Below are 26,308 nucleotides of genomic sequence, written 5' to 3'. Positions count from 1 at the left end.
AAAATTATATTCTAACCTCCACTTTTAAAAGTTAGTAAGTTTGAGGTCTGAGGACATTTCATCTAATGTACACTTTCCCAATAAGGCTTAAATTATTCCCAGAATAGGTAAACCTGGATAATTATCTATCATCTATCTATCTATCTATCTATCTATCTATCTATCTATCTATCTACCTACTTCCATCCATCCATCCATCCATCCATCCATATAGTTGGCACATGGAAAGCATATGTTTATATTCCAACTTGATTCTGTTCAAACAAGAAAGAACTCTTGTGTTGGGACATGTGATGCTAGCCTTTGAGTGTTTCCTTCTCATCCCAATGCAGGGGTGGTGACAGGGTCGCACTTTCACTTGCTGGGAATAATGAATTAAGGACTCTGCTCTCTGAGGAAATAATTTACAACACTGACCATGGAAACAAGGCCGAGCCTAGGCCACTAATTATGTAACTAGCAAAGAAAAAAGGATAATAAGGGCTTAAAACTATTTATTGTGAAGGTAGAATTCAAATTAATATTTAACGCATTAAAGAAGAAAGATAACTGTGACTGGTTGAGAACTCACTTTTAAACTTTACACACTGAAGCATAAATGATGCTCGTGTGCCTGATATATTGGGGGACCTTTGCATCCTGGTGTCTGCAAGAAGGGGGGCTGATTTGTCAATATCCCTGATCTGCCAGGCAGGAAATGCAAGTCCCTTCTCCATCTCTGCCCAAGAGCTCAGCTGGGCAGGACTTTCTTGGTCCTGCTACTCCAGAGAGAACATGGAAAGTGAGCTGGCTTCTCAGAGAACCAAACTGAAATTTACACACCTGTAAGGATGTAAACTGACAACTGCCATGAAGGGTTCTGTGCAGCGGGGACACCGGGTCCCATCAGAGCTGACACTTCTGTCCTCTGCTGAGTTTGGACAGGACTGAGCATCCCTGGCCACCTGAACACATGGGCTGGCAGGGTCTGTCAGTATGTGGGCCAGGAGGTGGTCCTGGGGAAGAACTCCTGCCCTGTGCACTGTGGAGACCTGCGTGCATCTGAGCAGGTGAGGAGAGCTAGGCAGTGACTGACAAATGGGGCAGGAAATCCTCCAAGGCGAGAACTGATGTGAGTGAAAAGCAGCCACCAGGGACCACGAGCAGGATGCAGTAATGGGGAGCGTGTCCTCAAGGGCCATGGTAGGAGCCATGACTTGAATAGTCTCCAGCCCAGCAGCAAGAAAGGTACCAGGTAATGATGGAAAATCGCTATTTTTGCAATGCCTGGGGCATGAGCAGCACTGTTAAGGGACTGCAGAACAAATTGTAATGCAAAGGGCAGCAGGCCATTTTCCCTCTCTGGGCTACAGACTGCCTCCTAGCACAGCCTCCTGGGGGTTCAGGTCAGAAACCTGTGGGGGCACTTTGCCCAGGGAGCAGCAGGTGAGAGCATGACAATGAGCAGAGCAGTGCACGCCATGCCCAGGGGAGCAGCGACAACCAGCAGGCGCAGCTGCAAAGCCTTGTGGTAGTATTATGGAGGTTCATGCTAAGCCCAGTGTGTAAAACAGATACACAAAGGAAACCAGAAACAGCAGTTCTAATGCAGACCTGCGCCTGGCAGAGAGGCAGACAGGGCTGTGGGTGGTACATAAATATGTAACAAACCCAGGGGCTCCTTGATTAATGTGAGTGTATAAGCATGCCTCTGTGTGTGTGTGTGTCCATTATGGCATGTGTATGTCTGTGTGTGCATGCCTGCACGGCACAGGTATGCTCACATGTGTGTGTGCACACCTGTGTGTATATGCCTATGTATGCATGTGCACACCTGTGTGTGGGTGTGCATGCTCGTGTATGCATGTTAGTTCCTTTTATTTTTCAGAGGAGAGAGATGAATGGGAGATAGTGGGAATTTTAAGTATTTTAATTTTACTTAACTTGAGTCTCTTTCTTCCACCATCCATGTATAGGTAATTTATTCATCCACGGATGCCCTCGAAACTCTGAATGCAGGTGACTGCCCTCAATTTACCTCTTTCAGTGCTCACTGCTTGTGATCTCTCCCAAGGATTCAATATTATTTGCATAAAACAGATACAGCAAAAGAAATTGGGTCATATATGACCCAGCTATCTCTGTTCTGGTTATCTAACCCCCCAAATTGAAAACATTTATTTATAAATATATATATATATATACACTCACACACCCCTTTGTTCACTGTAGCATTATTCACAGTATCCAAGACACAGATACACCCTAAACGTCCTCTGATGGATGACTGGATAAATCTGTGATCCATGCATACAGTGGAACACTACTCAGACATAAAAAATGAATGAAATATTGCCTTTTGTGACAAACTGTGTGGATCTTAAGAGGATTATACTAAGTGAAATAATTCAGACAGGAAAGGACAAGAATCATATGATTTCACTCACACGTGGAATATAAAACATTCAAATATAAAGCAACAAATGAACAAACAAAACAAACTCACAGACACAGACAACAGTATGGGGGTTACCAGAGGGGAAAGGGGATCGGGGCGTGAAGAAGAGGGTAAAGGGGGTCAAATAGGTAATGGAAGACTACACTTTGGGTGGTGAACATACAATGCGATATGCAGATGATGCATCATAGAGCTGTACACTTGATACTTACATAATGTTATTAACCAATGCTACCCCAATACATTTAATTTTTAAAGAAGACATTTTTAATAAAGTAAGAAAAGTGAAACTGAGAACAGTTAGAGGGGACACACAATCCCAAGAGTGGCTGGGGGCTGGAGGCCTTGCAAATTTCATGCCAGACAGACTTTCTGCAGCCTAATAATTTTTTAAAAAGTAATTTGCATAGATATAGCTGTTTCCATAGCAACTTAAATAGTGTTATTTTACATCACAGCCCTAATGGAAGCTTTAGCAAAGCTACCTAAACATGGCAAGGGGACTCCCTGGAGGTAAAAGGACTTGAAATAAGACCCTGGTGTTTGATGGAAGTTCATCAGCAAACTGCAAAGAGGTATTCCTTTCAAGAATTGTGTGGCTTATTTAATCAGACTTGGAGCTTGCTTTTGGGAGAGTTCTCACCCTGGGATCACATGATTATTTCTTTCTTTTCAATCCCATTTTCATCAGGTTCAAGTTAAAAATACCTAGTCATGCCTGGCTGGAGTGGCTCAGTTGGTTGAGTGTTGTCCTGTGCACCAAAAGGTTGCTGGTTCGATTCCCGGTCAGAGCACATAGGTGGGTTGTGGGTTCGATCCCCTGTTGGGGCACATAACTGATTGATGTTTCTCTCTCCTTCTCCCCACCACCCTGCCTTCCTCTCTCTCTAAGCATGTCCTCGAATGAGGATTAAGAAACAAATACCTAATCATGCTCAATGTGAAATTTATACATGACAATAAAATCTCACATCTGTATTTACACACTCCAATAGCCAAGTTAATAGCAAGGGCAGTTTTGCAGAAAATTATTAAATTGACAAACTGATTGAAAATCCTAAGTGATGCGTGTTCATCGCATAACCACAACTGTGTGTTAAACACAAATTTTTACTCCGTGCTAATTGAACAAGGCATTAGGAAGTCCCCTGAACATGGCATGTAGGTAAAGCAAATTAACACCATCCTCCTATAAATGTCCTTCATGCAGGATGCATGTGCTCCAGTGTGTATAAGTGATCACACATCAGCAGGTGCCTCCGGAGACGAAGGCAGAGAGGAAGGCTATCTGCTCACCCTCTGTCTGGACAAGCAGCCCCAAGCCAAGGCTCCGCTGGAAAAGGAAAGCAGTGGTGTTTAGTTTTCTTCCCTCTCTCCTTTCAGCTCTCTCTTTTCTTTCATTGCCCTGAGCTTGCTTGGAACCAATATACAATTAAACATCTACTCCATTCAGATCATAAAGGCACTTAAAAAGCACACAAAGAAATGAAACAAAGCAAAAGCTGCTGCAGTTATTATCCAAGACCTCTTTGTATTAATAAACCTGTTGTTTGACTACTTGGAGTTCTCACTCTGTCTTAGATTTTCAAGCGTACTACTACCTCTCATTCAATTTAGAGGGGAAGATTTTTGAATGAAGAATACAAGATGAAAGACAATGATTTTTAATCTAAAAAAACCTTAAAATATGAGGAATGGAAGTAGCCTTTTGACTACTGATACTTAAGAATGTAAACTATGGTTAAATAATAAATACACATATGCTCCTTGATTGATGATAAAGTTATGTCCTGATCAACCCATGCTAAGTTAAAATAATGTTAAGTCAAAAATGCACTTAATACACCTAACCTACCAAACATCACAGAGTAGTCTAGCCTTAATGTGCTCAAAATGCAGTATCCAAAAAGTACTGGCAACACAGTACACCGCAGAGAACCGGTTGTTCGTCCTCATCATCATGTGGCTGACTGGAGCTGCGGCCCCCTGCTGCTGCCCAGCATCATGAGAGTATCTACCACATATCGCTAGCCCAGAAAAGATAAAAATCTGAAGTGTAGTCTCTTGAAAATGCATATAGCTTTCACACCATCAAAGACTCAAAAAATCCTAAGTTGAACCATTGTAGATGGGGGGCCATCTGTGTCTGGAAACCACAGCAGAGTGCATGCTCGTGTCTGCTTTTAATTAACTGGGAAGATAAGCTTTGGAAACTGTATCTGTAAACAGACAGGTATGCCCCTTGAAAATGGAATTGAGTTAGTGAGTTAAAACCCATTTTCTCAAAAAGAAATCCAATATGCACGAAAGCCAAGTACTGCGCAGGGCCAGTAGCTCTTTGGCTGTCGTGTACATTATTTTCAGTACTACATGTGTTTGTTTTGGGACTGCTGTATGCGAAGAACTGAATACTTTAAGGCTCAAGTTTTAATTTTCTAAAAACAGTTATTTGAAAAAAACCCCAAACTTTTAAGTTGGACAATTGTTCCTTACACAATAAATGGTTGCTCTTTACTGGAAATTAATAGTTTATGCCAGTTTTTTCCTCATCAAAGAGAACAATGCTGACCCTGGGAGTACCTCTACCAATATTTGTGCGAAGCTAATCAAGTTACGCAGAGAATGATAAAGCACCATCCTAATGATTCCCTTCCCCCAAACCGCGCTTGGCTTCTACAAGGGTATTAGATTAAAAGGCAAATATGGATGGAGAGAGAATAGAACTTGCGTTAGACCTTGAAGCAAGGAAGGTCACAACAGCAACATATAGATGGCACCTACTTAGTATGGGAGTGTGCATGCGAGTGTGCGCATGCTCAGCCACGCGTGCATAAGAATGGTGCAATCAGCTTCATTCCGATGACAGGCGCACTGATTCTATGAGGAGGTATAGGGACTACTTTCTTGACTCATGTTGTATTCTCTTGTTACCATTATCTGAAAGTCACACTCTTGTCCATCTTTCAAATCCATTACATATATGACTTTCTTCATTAAGTCCTTCTTCATCTCGACTGAGAATTCTCTTTTCTCTCCTAAACTCTCCTAGCCCTTCCTCATTGCTTACTTTGTAGACCTGTTACCCATGTGTATCCTCTCTCATACTTGATTGACAACTCCTTGGGGACAGCGCGCATGTCTACATCATCTTTATATTTTTATTGTCCACTCAGAGTGGAGAACACAGGAAAGAAAAAAAAGTGAACAGAAAAGCCAGCTGCACAGGACAGTGTTCTTATTTTTTTAAAGGTCTCTGTGATACAAGTCCCTGTGTTAAGAAATCACTTCTAAGAGAGTCTTCTCCTGGGATTCCCTTGGGAGGACACTTAGCTATTGTCACAGGACGGCTGTGCTGGCCACTGTGCCCTCAGTCATGATGGGCAGCCCGCTGGAATGAAACAAAGTGAATGAAACAAAGCTGAGGCTTCTCCCCGCCAGGCTGAGCTTCACCCTCTGAGGGACAACCAGGAAGGGAGTTATTTTAAACATTTCATCAGAAACAACAAATAAAAACATCTGTTGGAAAGGAAACCAGGTGCTGGGCAGGAGATGCAGACATTCTTTAATTCTCCCTTCTCCTCCAGGATCCAGTGGGGATTTCCATGTTGTGTTCGTTAACACTAGTTAATGTAATTTTTGTGATAATTGTAGAGCAAATAGAGCAAACTCTCAAACATAATTAGGGAAAAGTGTTTCTAATTAACTTGTAACTAGTGAGTCACAAAGTAGAGCTACAAATCGGTTATGCACTGTCAGACCTAAATGCACTGTACATTTCCATCGGGCACATAACAAAGCAGAACAAAATGCTCTTGGCAATACTTCTCCTTGAACCTTTACAACATTTTGGCACCCTCTGAACTAAATTGCAGGTAAGTACAGGTAGGCTTTACATCAACAGCACCAGTGATCATGAAGGTTAAAAATGAAGGCACCCTCAAATAGCCTGTCACCACATTTAATATGCCCGATGGGTGTACAGAGGTTCTGATGAAACCCCGAGAGGACTGTAGGGAAGTAGTGAACTAAGGCAGCTACAAGCCCCACCCCAGCGAACAGTACCATCAATATGTTGCTTGCTGCTGGCTGTAAGTTAGGGGACCGTTGCAGGCAATTTCTGCTGCATTTGTTAGAAGTCACTCCAGGTTTCTCTCTCACATAAGCAAGCACATTTGAATAAGAGGTAACCTTAAATTCATTCTAATATGCAAAAATGATAAATGAGCCACAATTTTTGGATAATTTAAATATCAACAGCAACAAATTATTTTGGCATCTCTCAAAAAGTGTCCTAACCCCCCCACCACTCAGCTCCTCACTGTGGTCCCAGAGAAAGGAGAAAGTGTCATTCTTCAAGTGTCATTCATGCATGGTCACGAGACCTGCCCTAGAGCCTTGGTGAAAATGGAGATTCCCAGGCCACTACCATCGAGATTTGGGGCCCAGAACCCTGGATTTCATTAGGGGGAACTGGAAAATCACTGTGCAAGGCAGGCAGGCTATGGAAACAGGCCTAGGGAATGGACCACAGGGCTGTGACCCTGAGCGCCCTCCTCCAGATCTGGCCGCAGGGGTTGCTGGGTGCTTTCAGGGCACCCAGCACAACGACTGATGAGGGTGGGTGTTCAGAATGTTTGTTGACCCTTTCTTGGGATACAGGAATACAGAGAACACCTTGATTCTCAGGTTAGGCACTTTAAAGACAGGAAATAATGTGACATAGTTCTAGAAACATCCACCGGTGTCCTACTGTTTGGCACCTGTAGTAAAGAAGGCTTACAAGACAGATATACAAAGTCAAAAAGTCTCTTACCAGAGCATAAACTAGCATAAACCACAACTCCTTTGAAAACATTTTATACCAAAATGTCTTGCTCACTGGAACACAGGTGCCACCATCTTGGTCATTAACAAGACAGCCACGCCCTAGGAAGGGGTGATTTCTGACTGGAAGGAGGCTGGGTTTCTGAAGGCTAGAGGACAGAGAGACATTATCACCTTGGAAGACTTAACCTCCATACTTCATTTACAAGGAGAGAGGAAGAAACTCCCATCTGAATTAACACACCGTTATTTAGGTCTTTTCATTTCTTTAAGCTGAGCTTCAATCCCATCACTCTCTTTTTTTTAAATTTTTTTATCCTCACCCGAGAACATTTTTCCATTTTTTGTTCAGATAGAGCGGGAGGGAGAGAGAGAGGAAGAGAGAGAGAGAGAGAAACATCGATGTGAAGGGACACATCGAGTGGCTGCCACCCGCACGACCAACCAGGGCCGGGGACAAACTGCAATGGAGGTACGTGCCCTTAGCGGGAACCGAACCCGGGTCTCTCTGTACCGCAGGCCGATGCTCCAACCGCTGAGCCAAACCGGCCAGGGCCCATCACTCTCTTTTTAAAAAATCCTCACCCAAGGATATTTTTCCATTTATCTTCAGATAGACTGAGAGGGTAAGAGAGAGAGGGAGGGGGGGGGGATAAAGAGAGAGAGAGAAAGAGAGAAAGATAAATCGATATGAAAGAGACACGTCGACTGGCTGCCTCCCGCATGACCCTGACCAGGACCAGGGACTGAATCACAAGCGCAGTACATGCCCTTGACTGGAATTGAACCTGAGACTCCTTGGTTCGTGGGCTGATGCTCTAACCACTGAGAAAACAGGCCAAGGCAATCCCATCACTTTCTAATCTCCTTAACTTGTCTCCTTTGTCATCATAGCATTTGCCACTCCCTGAAATTATTGGCTTATTGTCTATCTTCTCCACTGCAACACAACCTCCATGAAACATTCCACAATGGTTCTACTAATAGATATTGAAATGACACTTACTGTTTTCACACAGTTGACTTCTTTTACAGAAATTAACTGAAATCCAAGATCCCTCCCAACTGTGCCCTTTCTTTCTCACTTTCTCGTCTGGCTGCCTGGAACACAGGTACCACCACCTTGGCCATTAGGAAGAGCACTCTTGGGATGGTCTACGGCTAGAAGGTACCTGGATATTCAGCCCTGTATCCTAAGCACCTCAAACTTACTATCACATAGTAGACACTCAAGTTGCATTTGTTTAAATTTTTTTTCTTTATTGATTTTAGAGAGAGAGGAAGGGAGAGAGAGAAACACTGATGAGAGAATACATTAGTTGGCTGCCTCCTGCATGCCCCCCAAACTGGCCATGTGCCCTGACTGGGAGTCAAACTGGTGACCTCTTGGTGCATGGGTCAATGCTCAGCCACTGAGCCACACTGGCTGGGCTCAACTAACATTTGTTTAATGAATGAATAGATTACATACACACAGCCTACAGAGCTGTTTCAATTCCTAGAACTAAGAGTCGGGGTGAACAGGAAGTTAAGAGTTTGGATTTCTTAATTTGATTAGACTGGGCCTGGTTGGGGAGAAAATTAAGAATCAGAACTAGTGCTGAGGATTGTAAATTTTTGCCCTTTGCATTTGGACACAACCGGGCTATCTGCTATAGAGAGATAACCCAACAGAAACATCTGCTATAGAGAGATAACCCAATAGAAACATCTCTATAAAGAATGTGTGAAATGCAGAGCTGGTGAGGGGATGAGTAGGGGTCAAGAGGCAGACCAAACACAAACACTTCTCTCTTTTCCCCTTCAGGGATCCATTAGAACTAACAGCAGTGGGCTGCTGGGGAATGAGTTTGCCCAAGGCCAGCTGTTTCCTTCCGTTGAATGAAGCATAATTAATGTAACACAGGCCTTTCCCACCCCTTCTCTTATTCTTCCCCTGGGAGATGGAGGGACTCACCCAAGTAATTTGTGGGCATGCATGACTTGGCTCAACTCTGTCTTTGTTCCTCTCATGAATGAGTGACCCCAGAAACACTGCTTCCCTGGTCTCCATGGGATGTGTCCTGGGGGGCTGTTCTGACCCAACTGCTGCCTGGGCATTGGTGGATACGTCTGCCTCATTCTGGACAAACAGACTTAGTAACTGCTCTCCAATTGTAAGTACTGACCTCTAACAGCAGTGAGTTAATGAAGTGGCTTATGCCTTTATTTTGTTCAGAACTTGGCTGTGGAAGAGAGAGTGCAATAGAGGATTCTATGAACTGAGGCCTGGGGCCCAACCACCTGCTGTACACATAAAGTATTACTGAGACATAGCCACACCCATTTGTTTATGTATTGTTTACCGCTGTTTTCTCCCAATATAAGTAGAAGTGAATTGTAATCGAGACCCCGTGGCCAGCAAGCTAAAGCAGTTATTACCATCTGACTCATTACAGACAAAATTGCCGACTCCTGATCTGGAATCCCGAGGCCCGTTAGAACTGCAGGATGCTGCTGGAGCAATGCTTTCAGGTTGAGAGCAAAGGGAGAGTAAAGGGCAGGCAGGAAACTGCTGCTCCATTCCAGCAAACTGCTGTCCCTACAATGTTAAAAAGCAGAATGTCTACCTGAAGAAGCGGGTTAAACAGGTTAACCTTCCTGAAAGTTATAGGGGACTAGTGGAAGAAATGAACCATAGAAACACATCCCATCATAGCAGTGAAAAGGGGATAGAAATGAGAATCTCAGGGCCTGGGTGGAAACAAGCATGGAGCATAGGTACTCCTGGATGCACAGGTTTTTGCAACACCAAGAGCAGCTGCAGTTCAGGAATCTGTTGAAATGATTCTGCAGCCTTTATAGGCACAGGTTATCTCATGACTTCATAGTACAAAGCAGAGAAATAGCTGTTGTAACACAAGATGGAGGGATGCCTGTTAATGACAGTGGAAAGTGTGTCACATGCTCCATGCAGCAAAGAGGGTGCCAACCTGTATTTATTTAAATTTTTTTTTTGCCTTTATTGATTTTAGAAAGAGAGGAAGGGAGAAGGAGAGAGAGATAGAAACATCAATGAGAGAGAACATCGATTGGCCGCCTTCTGCATGCCCCCCCGCACCCCCGCCCGGGGGGATCAGGACTACAACCTGGGCATGTGTCCTGACTGGGAATTGAACTGGCGACCACTAGGCGCATGGGTCGACGCTCAACCACTGAGCCACACTGGCTGGACGAGGGTGCCAGTCTTAAACGTTGCGAATGACATCAACGTTTACCATTCTACTTTCCCAAAGAGCAGACAATATGCATGGGTGGACTCATCTTCCATTCAACTGGTGAATGCATAACACCAAAATTAACATTCTCCTGGGATTCTTTTCCCTGATTCTATTTAAGTTCACAGATCGTGGACTCTGGAAACCAGGCTCCATCAGACTGGCCTCACCTGACTGACTAAATCCAAGGAAATCTTCATTTAATCATTTTCCCTTCAATACTGTGGTCGACAGAATAATGGGTCTCCAAAAATGTCTGCATTCTAATCTCCAGAACCTGTCAATATGTTATCTGATAGGGCAAAATGGACTTTGAAGATGTAATTTAAGAATCTTGAGATGGGGAGATTATCCTGGGGATTATTCTGAATTATCTAGGTGGGCCCAATCAAATCCCATGGGTCCTTAAAAGCAGAGAACCATTCCTGGCTTCAGTGCGAGGGATATGTGACAGGGGAAGATTTATCAGAGGTGCAATGCTGCTGGCTTTGAAGACAGTGAAAGTGGGTCACCAGTCAAGGAATGTGGGCAGTCTGAAAAAAAAAAGCTGAAAAAGGCAAGGAACATAGCTAAAGTCCCAAGAAAGGAACACAGCCCTGTTCACATCTTGATTTTAGCCCAGTGAGACTTGTGTTGGACTTCTAACCTCCAGAACTGGGAGAAAATTAATTTGCATTTTTTTAAGCAGCTAAATTTGTGGAAATTTGTTGTAGCAGTAATAGGTAAGCAATGCAGACTTCACTGAGAGGCTGCCATGTCCACAGCTAGAACTGGTCTCTGGGTATACCTGTGTCGAGTGTAACTGCTCTTAGGGCTTGGGATGGCTTCTTTCTAAAGGTGGTGGGCATGGGCCAGGGTTCATGAACACTTCGAACAGTGAGATGAGTGAGAGTTGACTCTGAAATTAGGCATCTTTTGAGGCCTTGAAAGTGTGGCACCAACTTCTGTGTGAGGCAGCCCCACTTTCTAAAGTAACCTCGAAGATACATGGAGAATCTGTCTGGCGAAGACTGTGTGGAATAAAAACGGGGGAAGAAATGGTTTTTACACTTTAGTTAACTTAAGAATTGTGGACTTTGAACTTAAACACACAATGGCAAGAGATATTGATTTTTAGACTTTAATTCCTTTGAACTTTAATGTCTTTGGACTTCAACATGAAAGTGGATTTAGACTTTGATTTTTAATTCCTCCTTGGAAACTTGATATTTGGTGGGGTTTACATTAAAATTCGAGGCATCTCTGCATTGCTGAAGTTTCATTACTGGCATTCTCTATTCATTTGTATCTTTATGATGCTATTTAATCTTATTGCAGATCTTCTGATATGCTATGTTGAATATTTGGGATAAGAAATATATTTGGGATTTAATTTTAAATCTTGGGAACACATTGACTTTGGACTTGATTTAAATAATGTGCTATTCTGACCTCTTGGTATAATATATGACACATATTATACATTATACCTCTTAGTATTACATATAATATATAGCACATCTTGGTATGATGTATAGCATGCACACTAGGACTCCCAGGTCATTACCAGGAAGCCCCATGAAGATGGAGGAAAGGCTACCTTGACATAATGCTCAGCTCCTGCTTTAGAGAGGTGAGACAAGTCTCTGGGTGATCATAGCAACTAGGATAAGAGAAAAAAAAAAAAAACAGGCTGGAAAATGTTAGTGGGGAAAATGCTTCTCTGTTTCAATGTCTCCTTCCATGAAGGGTGATTAATTAATGTTATACCCAAGACTGTTTGAAATAGTAAGCCTCTGCTTGGCTAACAGAACTAAAGTAATGCCTCCAATCTGGCTTCTGTCTGCAACAGAGATAATATTTAGTAATATTTATACTTTGTCTTATCAAACTGTTCGGAACTCATGCTGGGAATATTTTCTCTATTAGGGACATCATGGAATAAAGAAGAGAATGAAAGGAGCAATTCAACAGATGAGAAATTTCATCACAATTCTGCAAGATGCAAAACAGAGATGAGTTAGCAGGTAAAACTGAGGGGAAGCCAGCATGGTTGGCTGTCTTGGTGGAACCCTAGAAAAGACTCAGGCTCCGAGAAGGCAGGCATGTTGTATGTAGAAATGAGAAGGGAGGCTACCCCAGGGTGATTCATTGAAGAAAACAAAGACCTGCTCTCTCCTTCTTCACTCCTACCTAGCTGGAGAGAAAAGCCAGCTGCCAGAATATTACTGACTCCTCCCTCCAGGCCACACAAATACAAAACAAATGACTCAGAAGAATGTTTTCCAAAGAGGTTGACTGCACTGTGGCTATCTGAGCATTAGAAGAAGTCTTCCTCATTAGAACACGTCAACTCCCCATCGCATTGCTCACTCCTACCTGCTCACCTGGAGTTCAGCTCCCAGTTAAGAAGTCTTACCAATGTGCACAGAGCTCAACACTCTATTCCTCTTGTCTTAAAAATGAAGAGAGAACCAAGGGTCTCTACACCTTTAAAGTAAGCCTGCAAGAACAATGAGGGAAACAAAATCCTATAAAGACTAATAAAAAAAAAATGACATCAGAGAAAAGTGAGATAATCCATGATAAAGAAAAAACAAACCTCAGTTCTAAATAACATCCCTAGAGAAATTCAAGAATTGTTTATATTCATAAAATAAGAACAGAGGTTATTAAAAAATAGCACAGAATTCTTAGAATTAAAGTAATGATGATGATATCTCCCTAGATCTCTGCCCCCATAAACCCCTCACAGAGAAGGTGAGGAAAATGTTGGATACTAGAAAAATCTCCCAGAATGTATGATAAAAAGGCACCTTTTAATTATATAAGAAAACGTAAGAGAGAGAAAAAATCCAAGAGGTTCAAAATCTAACAAATAGTAATTCCAGAAAGAGAAGACAGAGAAAATGGACAATTTTTGCCAAAACAACAAGACAATTTTCTGACACTGAAGGCCCTGACTCTTTAAATTGGAAGTGTCCAACAACCAATGACTTTTTTTTAAAGGCATAGACCTAGATATATCATCACACACATTTATAGTATCAAGATTAAAATTAAATTATAGAAAATATTCAGTAGAAAGATAATTATCTATCCATCCATATCCAAGATAAGTCATGTGTGAAGATTTAATACTAACATTTTCAGAATTTCATCTGCTAACAACCTTTTCTTTTTAGAAACTTGTAAGAGAGTAAACTAAGAAAGATGAGGGCCTGGAATCTAAGAGACAGAGGTACCAAACCAGGAGAGCTGTGCCTCAGGTCTAGACAGCAATCATCCAAATCAGCCGCAAGCATAGAGAATTCTGGTAGTGAGAATCTTTGGAATTGATGATGACCGAAATCATGGACAAAGTGAGTTGATGGGCATCATAGTTGATGGAGGATCCATTCAGACATGATGCTACACATGTTCTCCTTTGACAAGCATCACATTGGACCCATGGTGGAAAAATGTGACTGTTGGTCCCACATGGATCTGCTCTTTTACCATAATCAGCAAAGGCTGATCTCTGGCTTCTAAGTCCTTGAATCAAGCTATAGAAAACCTTGGAAAATTGACTGTGGTCACAGGAGAGATGGCAAATACAGTGAACCCTGACAATGTAAAAGTCAAGTGTGATGACAGAGGTGGTAAATGTGAGGGGTGAAAACAGGAGCACTAATACCCTTATCTTACAAAATGAGTGACAAGAGATAATGTCTGTGTTAGATGGAAAAAATGGAGACCTAATTTTAAAATTAATGATTCAATTTTCAAAGGGATCAAAGATACTGATCCCATCATTTTGGGAAGAAGACATGAGTGATAAAAATGAAAAAAAAAAATCCTCCTCCATCATAATAGAAAGTCAATATGAAAAGCATATGATAATTGATTTCTATAGAGTAAAATAAGCATATTATTTAAAGACACAGAATAACCATGAGACAACTAAAAACCAAAGGAAAACAAAGCACAAGTTAAAGTGAATGCCTCTGAGAGATCTGGGAGGACAGATGAGGCAGGGGACTGGCATTTTAATTATAAGTATTTTTTGACCATGTGTATCTATTACTTTGAATGAAAGAATTAAAGGAAGACAATGCATTTAATTATCACCCTTGCTGCTTCCAATCCTTCACAAGTAGCTGCTTTAAGAAGATGCATTAAGACAATGGAACACTATGCAGCTGTAAGAAAGAAAGATCTCTTACTCTCTGAGATGACATGGAGGAACCTGGAGAGCATTATGCTGAAAATATTCAATAAGCCAGTCAGAGAAAGACAAGTACCACATGATCTCATTTATTTATGGAATATCATAAACCAAATAAGCTGTCGATCAAAATAGATCCAGAGACATGGAAGTAGAGAACAGACTGACAAACCTCTGAGGGAAGATAGTGGGGGGTGTGGATGAGATAAACCAAAAAACTTATATGCATATATGCACAACCAGTGGACACAGACAATAGTTTGGGGAAAGCAGGAGGGTGTTGGTCAATGGGGGAAAAAGGGACGACATCTGTAATACTTTCAACAATAGTAAAAAAAAAGAAATCAGGCCAAGAGGGAGACATTTATTTCAAGCATAGCAACACTACTAAACCCTCATGGTTTTACATTTATTTGCTTTGCTTTATTTCCCTGACCAGTAAATGTGCTTGCTCACTTCTGGGAAAAGGAGAATGACAGTCTGGATTTAGGTCTATATTGGTTTCCTGGAGCTGCCATAACAAAGCACCACAGACTGAATGACTTAAAACAACAGAACCTTTATTATCTCACAGTTCTGGAGGCTACAAATCCAAGATCAAGGTGTCAATGAGGCTGGCTCCTTTTGGGGGCCATGAGGAGAATCTATTCCATGCATCTCTCTGAGCTTCTGATGGTTTGTGGGCAATCTCTGGTGTTCCTTGCCTTGTAAAAGGTGTCACTTTGATGTCTGCCTTCGTCTTCACATGGTATTATCCCTGTATGCATCTGTGTTCAAATTCCCCCTTTTCATAAGGATACCAACCAGCCTTATCTTAAGGGTTCACCCTACTCTAGTACCCTAGCATAACTAATTACATCTGAGTCACATTTTGAGGGACTATGAGTTAGCACTGCAACCTATGAATTTTGGAGGAATGTAATTCAATTGATAACAGAGTATTAAGTCAACTGCCCTAATACTATTGAGTAAAATAGCTAAACTGAAGTCTGTCTTCTTAATTAAAAGGAAAGACTATTTGGGTCTGCAAAGCATAAGATCAAAGAATACAACCAGCTGTTGGAGAAGTAGAAATCTTAAGGACACTTGTTTTCAACTGAAATAAAACTTACTAAGTTTTATGGTTCAATAAAACCTGTTTTATTATGATTTGTAAAGCACTCCGAAATCTTCAGTTGTGCATTTCAAAATTTAGGTTGATTCCTTCCATATTTACAGAGAGAAAAATTATATTAGCCAAGCCCGAAGGACATGCTGCATTTCTAATCAAAGTTTATTTGCTTTGGAGCATTTCAAGTAATGGCTAGCATATAATGGCTTCAACTGGATTTTAATAAAATTCTGATCATCATCTCACAGTAATTACTGCATAGAAAAAATTATTTATTGCAAGGCCTAATGGGCAGTATCTATTCTGCTGTGAATAGATACTGCAGTGCAAAGAGGCAGCTGTTTTTTTAGGCATGCATGTTTGTGTTGAATATAAATGTATGTAAATACTCCAATTTTAACATTTTATTATTGTTCAAACAGTTTGCCAAGGAATACTCAGTAAATAATTTAAAGCTGTGGAACATCATTTATTTCCTTTAGTCTTTTACTGCTTATAAGTTGGCACTCTAGATTCTTTTGGATATACAACCTAGGTCTAATCTAAAATCTGGTTTATAAACATGCTTGATTTTTAAAAAAATCACTAAAAAGGTTCTTTCTGAATATTTGTTTACAAAAAAAATCTCACTTTGTAAATATCTAGAGGGGAATTCAAAGCATACTATCCCCCTATAATTCTTTTCAGTGCATTTGTTTTCATGCACTTGACAATAAGCGGGAAAGAGGATGCAGCAGAAAAACTCCTGTGTCCTACTGGGGCTCCTGCAATGTCCTCAGTTGGTACTCCTTGCTGAACTCTGTGTTAGTTCCACTGAAGAATTACAAAGGAAGTAATATCTGTATTTTTAAACCATTGCTTTATTTAATTTATGCATAACCATTTAACTTATATTCCCAAAAGAATTTTCGGAGGGTCTTATGATAAGAGAAGTGAAGGGAGCCTCTGCTCCACCCTCCAGAGTCATCGCCTCCTTTTCTGCTCATCTAGTTAAGTTTCCAAAATGTGGACATGGTTGTCAGAGACCGCCCTTTTAATATTTAGTGGCCAGGAGCGAGGAAGGGCCCCATCCATCATAGTAGGTGCTGGTGTTAGCATCGACATGGCCATGCCAGTGTGGTCAACCAATGCCGATCTGCACACGCAGAGTCTAAGGCTTAGCACATATCTGGCCTTGTAGAAATTCATAAGCATTTGAGAAAGTGACAAGTAAGGATGACCTTGAGGTTAAATCGGCTTAGCTCTACTAAAACACGATTCCCCAAGCTCTGTAGGAGCCACCTGGTTCCAAGCTTTCGCAGCTCACTTTGGCAGATGACCATGGGTTGGTGCTGAAGATGAACATAACTCTCTAAGGCTCTTTGAGGTGAGTTCATTTGCCTCATTTTACTTGTGTGTCCGGTGGAAGATTTAGCCTTGGCTAGATTTGCATCACTGATGCTACATCTCAACCACAGTTGGCAGAGCCCCGTGGGTTTCCAGGCACCCTCAGAGTTTTGCCAGTACTGATATATTGAAGGCTTTATCACTATTTTGTTACTACAGCAATTTCTCCCAGGCTGGAATGTTCTCACAGATGCTCACTTCTGCTCTCCTTTTCTAGAGCAGTAGCTCGACCAAGGTGTCCGTTTTTCTTCAATAGGATCCATCGTGGCAACTCTGGAAACCACGAGCTTCAGCCCGTCAAAATGCTTTAACAACACGTTTTTCTTTTAAAAAGGTGAAATTCATGGTTGCAATTTAGCCAAGCACAATAAGACCCCGACTCTGGAAAGGCAAAAAACATCTATTGAAGTAGTGATCACTGTTATTCTTAGTGCATTCGGCTGTGACGGCTTCGGGGGCATCACGGGAGAAGACAGCATTTCTTCTAGGAGGGCAAGTAGAGCACCTCGGCCACCAGCACGTGCTGAGGATGAACCAGTGGTCATGACATGACATGGGTGCAAAGCTTTGTTCTTCTCAGATGGAGCAGAATAAGAGGCATATGTACTCTTTCTGTATATCAAGGATTAGCATCTTTCCTCCAGCCAGAGTTTCCAGGAAAGGAAACTTCTTGACATTCAGTAGAAGTTATCTGTCTTTGATGTTTCTAAATAAGGTTCACAAAAAAATTTCTGATGTTTCCCACTGCATCATGGGTGACACCCAGTATGTGTGAGAAGCAGCTATGGCAATGAAGTAGACAACTGCCAGTTCCTTCATGGTGGCTTCCAATATCAGAAGACACCAGGCCTGCTGCACTGGGTGATGTCACGGGACAGAGGCAGAGTTGCCATTTCCTTTCAGGTCTAAGCTGTCAATCATCTCAACCCTTTGCATGTGGCTGAGTTTCCTTGGCAATGACATAACCCGCAACAAAGGTCTGCGCTTCTAGACAAGGGTTTTGTGTTGGAGCAAATACAAGTTTTAGTAAAATCCAATTCTTTTCAAATCATGAAATGGATGCATAGGTAAACAGCATAAGGTCCCCCTTCAGTTCTGTTGGCCTCATGTGTCCACTGGCAAGGTCTCAATGCACAGAAGCACCACAATGTTTGTTTTTCATCACTCACATTGAGTCCTTTCTCTTGCAGACATTTCCAATTTAAACACAATCCAGGAAAACAAGGCTGGGTGTTCATAACCAGAATGGCAGGGTATATTTTCAGTTATTCAACTCACCCCAAACTATCCTACATGTTATAGTATGTGCACAATAATAGGTGTACCTTCCCTGACCTGTATCATCCCATGTTTAGCATAAAACATTACTTTAATAACATTGTAACCCTTACCTATTATTTTTCCATAAAGACAATTCTTCACTTAGAGAAAAAAACAAAACAAAACAAAAGAACAATGGGAGTTTAGTTCTAATTTAGCTAAAAGTGTGAGAGACATGACAACAATCTTAATAGATGTAAATTTAAGAAAATATGTTGATGCTGGGAGTCTTGAACCAAGACTGAGCAAATAATTATAACTCTAGCTCGAGTAATGTACTTCCTTTAATAATCAGAGTCACATATACTTCATCAGCATAGTAACAAGGAAATTTTAGAGCCAAGTTGGAAGGTCAATGGAATCCTGGATAATTCAAAGATCCATTTTTTTTTTTAGAGCCAACCTTGCAATTCACTGGTGAAATACTTGCTTGAATGGGTTACTCTGATGAACCCCAAATCAAATATTAACTAGAACGGCAATGTGTATAATCAAGAAGAGCAATCTGAAATCCCATACTGAGGATACCAGTGTTGTTGGCACTACAACAAGTACAAGTGCACATTTAAAAAGTGAGGGATGATAGTGAATAGCTAATGTTTACTATGTCTGTATATATTCTAAGCAAGGTATGTGTTAATCGCTTTACATGTTCTCATTCATTAATTCTGATGGCTCTACAAGGTGGTTACTACAATTCTCTCTATTTTACAAAACTCAAAAAGTCTATATTTATGAAAAGGTTTCCTCTCATGTTCACTATTGAAAAATTCTTTAATATGTAATACCACATAACCTTGGGACTTTGTAGGCATAAATATTTTAAACAGAAATTAACTGTTAAGTGTGATAAACTCTCTGTTGTTAACCACAGTATAAACCAGAATATACACCCTATTAGCAATAACTCAGAAACCATGCCCTTTTATCATTATCAATCCCATTCTAATGGTGGCCTGTGGGTACTGTAAGATGCTGAACTACTTCTAAATCAAATGACAAAGACAGAAATATGGTCACAGAATTTCAGTAAGGGATATGTTTATAGGATTCTAATGATTTAATTTGATTAATCAGGTGAGTTACATTTAATATGCTCTTAGTCACTTGTTTCATCATTGGCAAAAGCCTAATGGACTGCCTGTGTGGGGAGCCCTCGGAGAAGGCTACCATGCTGGAGAATGCAAATGGACCCTGAGAGTCAGTTAATAAGGATGCTAACCTGTGACCAGCTCTCGGATCTCCAGATCGGTGGTCTTGCGGAGTAACCTCACCAGTGCTGGGATGCCACCACAGTTTTTCAGAGCAATTTTGTTGTCATCATTGGCCTTCCCATACACCAAGTTTCTCAGGGCTCCACAGGCACTGCGGTGGACTTCCGTCATCCGATGATCCAACAGGTCCACCAAGAGCTGGATGCCGCCTTGTCTCCTTATCTGAAAGAGCAACAGACATACCTTGTGCCTTAGAGAGGAAGCTTTCAGTATTAAATCAAAAACAGTTTTTTCATGTTAAGTAGTTGCTACAAATAGGTACACTGAACCGAATTAAGGCACAAAAACAAAACAGAAAACAAGTATGGGCTCTCATTAGATTTTATTGCATTTACTGGCTTTAATAGCCTACTAATAAAAATTCAAATGCATTCCCTGTCAAGCTATGGAATTTTGGAAAGGCGATTTTACCTTTCTCTATATAACACATCTCTGTATAAAAATATACTCATGGCATGAAGCAGATGGAGGACCAAGAGAATGCTTCTCACTCTTAAGACTTACCATATTTAACCACTGTCTTAAAGGGCTGCAGAATTGATATACAAAATGTTAAAATTATGCTTAATAGGGAAATGGTCCCAATATTTCAAAGAAACCAGAAGCTAAATGAGAAACCAGAAGAATTAATACAAGGATTTTCATCTGAGAAGACCTGAAAAATAAAGTCACTCACCACGGGAGCTAGTCAGAACTCTAAGACCTAGGTATGATACGCTTAACTTTGGTATTTGTTTCTACCCCCCCAAAATTTTGATTTTTTGATAAGTGAATGAAAAACAAAACATTGCAATATCTTTCTAGATCGTGTTACCCTTGCTCTCCTTTAAATTTTAGACCAATTTTTTAACGTAAAGCAAACAGATAGGCTGGTTAACATAGTCCATTTTGTGTTTTCATTAGCAAAGCTGTATTTGAACACTTCCGCAATCATATGAAAAAATAGCATGATTCATTCCATGATATATTTTCCTTCTTCAACTTCAACATCCCTCAGGGATTAAAGAATTATAATTTGGCATAAAAGAATATAATATGGCACCTTCCCTACTTAGTTTTCTTATTGTAGAAAACTACTTCATCCCACAGATGTTCAGGGGCACGTGGCTGAGTCTCACAGCTGTTTCAAAGGTGCTCACATTCCACTTCCTCACGAGGCTACTCCAACCACACTGTAGCCCTCCCCAAGACAGCATTCTTGTTTTACCTTAATCTGTTACAGAGTTCTTTTTGACACTTGTCATATTCTATCTTCATTACGGTTATTGTTATTGTCCATCTTCTGCTAGAAGTATGTTCTTGGAGGGCAAATCACTTTGTCTCATTCACTGATAAACTCCATCCCTATCCCAAGTGCAAGGCTGGGCACAGAATAGATGTTCAATAAATATTTGTTGAGTGAATTAAGAGAGAGTATATTACTTGTTACAGTAGTGTTTCTCAGATTTGCTAATGCTCAGCTTTTCAAAACTGAGTCATATCCCTTTTTAAATGAAATAACGGAACTTTTGTGACCAGGTAAGAATATTTCTGGGGGCTGCAGCAGACCTTACCATACCAGATTACAAAGAAAATGAGGGCATGCATCCCTCACCTAAGATGGGCCAGAATACACCTGTAGGAATTACTTTCATCTGTCAACAAAATGAAAATCCAAAATCCAAAAAGGTACAATACTTAGAACTCACAGACTCTGTCTGAGGGAAACATGAATGCAGTGTTTCACATGTTCTACCTTCCGAGAGAACAACAGGGAAGAAAGAGGGTTGTTAGGGGAATTACTTTCCCTTCCTTGTGGTGGTGACAGCACCCAGGGGAGGCGGCTAAAGGGGTTACTGGGTCAATTTTAAACAGGGAGGAAGGATCAGAAAACAATTTTTTTCCCAATTTACAGTTTTGCCCAGGGCCTGCTTGGCACCCATCCAAGAGAGATGAATGTTCGTACCACTGTGTACATGTGTCTTGGACATACATCTGAATAATAACACTGACTTTATTATAATACTTCTGTAGGGATATTCCACTTGTACGAAAAGGCTAAGCTATGAATGTTATTTTCTCTGTGTATTTGCATGTTTGTGCTTTACTTAAAAATTCTCTGGGTTACGTTATAGCAAAATCATTAAAAAGAGGTAATGAAGCCATTCTTACAGTTAACCCATTGGTTATATATTAAAAGTAGATGGTATAGCAAATCTATCTTTATATTCATATCTATTCCAGTTATTATAGTCCATATTCTTAACTTATAATAATATAGTTCTCATTCATACAACTTAATGAATCAAGCTATTAAAAATTATTGCGAAGCATTAAAAGGGAAAATGAATTCAAAACAAATGTAATACCAATTCTTAATGGTATAATGAGAACACAATGTATTCAGTGTGACCCTAATTAATGCTATATATCCAAATTTATAATACAATCTTAAATTCTATTTTAATCTATTTACAGAAACACAAATAACTTCATTATTATTGTTAATTATTATAATAAATAAATATCCATTATTATGGTTAACAAATAAGACAATACACTTTTCTTTCTGCTGGGGGTGGGGAGAGGTCACCACATCATCAATATTAAAAACTTTTGTTTTCTTGGGGTTGAATTTTATCTAAGAACGTGATAGTCCTGCTTCAGTTTTCCAAGCCAAACAGTAGTCAGAGCTGATGTTTCAACATTCACAGATGTGAAATGTGATGGTCAGGTCCTTGGTTCTTTCTCCTCCCCCTGCTCCCTCCCCTCTCCAACAGGAACAGAGGAGTGTGGGTTAGACTTCCAGGTCTCTTACAGGGTCTCTATGGTTGCAGGGTTTCTGGGTGGCTGTGGAGGGGTCTGAGCTGCACTCCTCACTTCCCCTCTCCTCTTCCCCTGGACCCTCCTCCCTCCCGTCCACTCTTCCTCGCACCCCTTCTTCCAGTGTCTTCTTGTAGCCAACCTTAAACCCTTATAAGAAGAGTTCCACCCTGGCCGGTTTGGCTCAGCGGTTGGAGGGTTGGCCTGTGGTCCGGAGAGACCCGGGTTCGGTTCCTGCTAGGGGCATGTAACTCGGACGCAGTTTGTCCCCGGCCCTGGTTGGGTCGTGCGGGTGGCAGCCACTCGATGTGTCCCTTTCACGTTGATTTTTCTCTCTCTCTCTCTTCCTCTCTCTCCCTCCCACTCTACCTGAACAAAAAATGGAAAAATGTCCTCAGGTGAGGATAAAAAAAAAAAAAAGAAGAGTTCCAACCTATTTTAAACATTAATAAGGTACAACTTCTCTTTGAAGAACTATCAAGAAAAATGTTCTTTGAAATGGCACCTTTGCTTCTTTTCTCACTAAATGGCAAGCAATCTTTCTTCCATTTTTCCTTCCAGCTGATCCCTCCACATCCAACAGGCAGGCCCTGTTTTAGCTGCACACTGTCCTTTCGTGCCAGTTCACCCTCTTCCCTGACTCCCCTACGTGTCAGCATACAGAATTCTTCAAATCAAATCCCAATTGTTTCTAGGTTTAATATTATTAAACAAATCAATAAAATGCTATATATCTAATATTTATAAAATATAACAAAATAAAATGCACTAGAAAAGTGCTGGTCATATGGTATCAAGTTAATAAATATTTATTAGAGAAATGGAAGAATGATGCAGTTGTTTTTCACCTGTTTCTGTCTCTCTGACTCTGTGGTTTTTTGTTTGTTTGTTTAATATTTTTTTTAATAAACATCATTTTTAGAGCAGTTTTATGTTCATAGAAAAATTGAAGAAAAAGTGTACAGAGTTCCCATATACCCCTGTCTTCATGCATGCAGTCTCCCTGGTCATCAATGGCCCCCACCAGAGTGGTACATTTGTTCTAACTGAAGAACCTACATTGACCCATCATTATCAACCAAAGTCCATAATTTAAATTAGAGTTCACTTCTGGTGTTATACATACTAGGGGTTTGACAAATGTATATGGCATGTATAATACAGAATCGTTTCATGATCCTAAATGCTCTGTGCTCTGCCTGTTCATCTCTCTCCACCTCCCCCCTAACATTGGAAACCAATGACCTTTTTACTGTCTGCACGGTTTTGCCTGTTCCAGAGTGTCATATAGTTGAAATCATAAAGTGTGTACCCTTTACAGTTTGGCTTCTTTCACCTAGTGACATGCATTTAATGTCTTGATAGCTAGCTTCTCTTTTTAGTGCTGAATTATATTCCATTGTCTGGATGTAGCACAGTTTATTTATCCATTCATCTACTAAACATCTTGGTTGTTTCCAAGTTTGGGCAATTATGAATAAAGCTGCTACAAACATCTGTTTGCTTGTGTTTGTGTAGACCAAAGTTTTCGACTTCTGTGGGTAAAGACCAGGGAGCGTGATTGCTGGGTTGTATAGCAAGGGTGTGTTTAGTTTTGTAAGAAACGGCCAAGCTGTCTTTCAAAGTGGCCGTACCATTTTGCATTCCCAGCAGCAATGAATGAGAGTATATGTTGCTCCACATCCTTGTCAGAATTTGGTTTTGTTAGCGTTCAGGATTTTGGCCATTCTGGTAGGTTGTAGTGGTATCTCATTGTGTTTTCTTCTCTTTTAAGACTGATTGGTTGATTGAGATTTATTATTTACATTAATACAAATGATTGAATAAAAATAATCGATGTTGAGATACACATAGGGAAGTATAGCTTTAATTGGATTTGAAATGAATACATTTTATATCTCTTAGTTTCCTGAATTTAAAGGCTCAGGGAATGACCAGAAAGGGCTCTTCATACATAATCTTAGTATAAAGTCTTAAATTCATTTACTACTTCATTTACTGTATGATTTTCTGATAAACGGTCCACTTGAGTAAATTATTCTTATATTGATGGCTCTTATATATTTTTCTGCTTAGCTGTGAATTTCAGGGATCTCGACAGAGAGAGAAAGGAAGCTGGGAGGCTAATGGATCCCACACCCAGGAAAAAATGTTAAAATGAAGCAATCAATCAAACAAAGCACAACTATGCCCTGCTGCCTGTCCTTTCCAGTTGTTTACAGAGAGGGCATTATCAACCTGAGGTAGACAGTCTCCCCGGGAAAAGGCCCAGATGAGTACTCACAGAATCACTGATGTTCACCCAGTTTTTATTGGGGGGGAATAAAATCAGCTTCCACAGCTTTGCCATACAAACCATTGTTTTAAAGTGTTTTTATCATTTCAACTCTAGAGTCAAATGTATATAAAAATAATTCAAGAGTAGGATTCAATGGTTTTCTTCCTTATTCTTCCATTACAAGGCAAGATATATGTAAACCTTTTAAATTAGAAAACAAATAGATACACAATTGAGTTAAATACAAGAAAAATGCAAGTAACATAATATCACCCCTTACAAAAAATGAGGCCTTACCACTTACAGAATTTGTTACTCTTAATATTATCTGCATGTATTGAGGATAAAACATATTTACCAATAAATTAGATATTATCATTCAATTGGTATCAATTCAACATCAGTGAATAATTTAGAACATGCCCTATTATAGCACTGTTTGTAAGTTCATGACAGTCTTAATAAAATTATAATGATGATAATGAGGGACAGTGGGTTAAATCATACCTTAACAAGAAACAGAATTCCTCTTGGGGGAGTACCTGTCTTCAATTAGAAAAATACTATAAAGAGTTGCTCTGAGGATAGTGAGACCCTGAAGGCCTGGGCTGTAGGTATTCATAGCAATGAGAGAGCAATAAGAAATTGATTGCTCACATATTTGACATCTGAAAGGGGGAAGGAGTGAGCTGAGGGGAGAGGACAGAGAGGCTGGAGTAGCCTTTGGCTAACCTGTTGGTTGCTGATATAAGCACCTCAAAGCATTGAGATCCTGGGTAGACAGTTCCATACCTCTCAAGGATCCATTGGGTCGTAAGCAAAATAACTGTATCTTTGGGCTTCTGGTTTAGTGCTAAAAGAAAGTAGCCTGGACCCAATACTCAAAGTAAACTTCAGTAATAGTCTGCAGGACTAATAATACACAGCACTTCTCTTGCTCTAGGTATTTATGAACAACCAGATAACAATGTCTGATAAATGGCTTATAGAGAGCTGTCTAAAAAGAAATACTTTGAACTCAGTGATTTTAATGTTTCCAATGAACTGTTAACTGTTATTCTTCATTGGTGTTGGGATATATATATTATATATAATAACGAATATATATATATATATATATATATATATATTCATTATTGATGTTTACAATTAAATAATTTTCTCTGCTTAAAAAGCAACTGGAAGATACAAAGTTTCTGGCTCCACAATCAGGGGCTTAACCAGAGGTAACTGAATCTTACTTTTCAACATTAATGTAGAAACTGCAAAGTCATCAGTTTGTAAAACATAAATTTTACTCACTGAATTCCATCCCTTGTTCTTACAGAAAATCCAGTTCTCACTTATTTGTGGAATATAATGAACATAACAGTCTGAGGAACAGGGTAGACCCAGGGACGTGGAAGTAGGGTACAGACTGACAATCCTCAGAA

The 26,308-nt window shown here is 40.4% G+C and overlaps 1 protein-coding gene across 5 annotated transcripts in view; it reads right to left on the bottom strand.

Annotated features, from left to right (window-relative positions):
* CTNND2 (catenin delta 2) overlaps positions 1-26,308 on the bottom strand; it is an 858,429-nt gene that overhangs the window by 188,598 nt on the left and 643,523 nt on the right. For all 5 annotated transcript variants that reach the window (XM_036280167.1, XM_036280169.1, XM_036280166.1 and 2 more), the window contains one exon: positions 19,744-19,957. In XM_036280167.1, the coding sequence (XP_036136060.1) occupies positions 19,744-19,957 (214 nt within the window). The remainder of the gene's footprint in view (positions 1-19,743; positions 19,958-26,308) is intronic.

The sequence above is a fragment of the Molossus molossus genome, unplaced genomic scaffold (assembly GCF_014108415.1).
Source record: "Molossus molossus isolate mMolMol1 unplaced genomic scaffold, mMolMol1.p scaffold_m16_p_3, whole genome shotgun sequence".
In the NCBI taxonomy this organism is placed as follows: Eukaryota; Metazoa; Chordata; class Mammalia; order Chiroptera; family Molossidae; genus Molossus; species Molossus molossus.
Note: the sequence above shows the minus strand (reverse complement) of the source record. Positions and strands in the feature narration are given on the sequence as shown.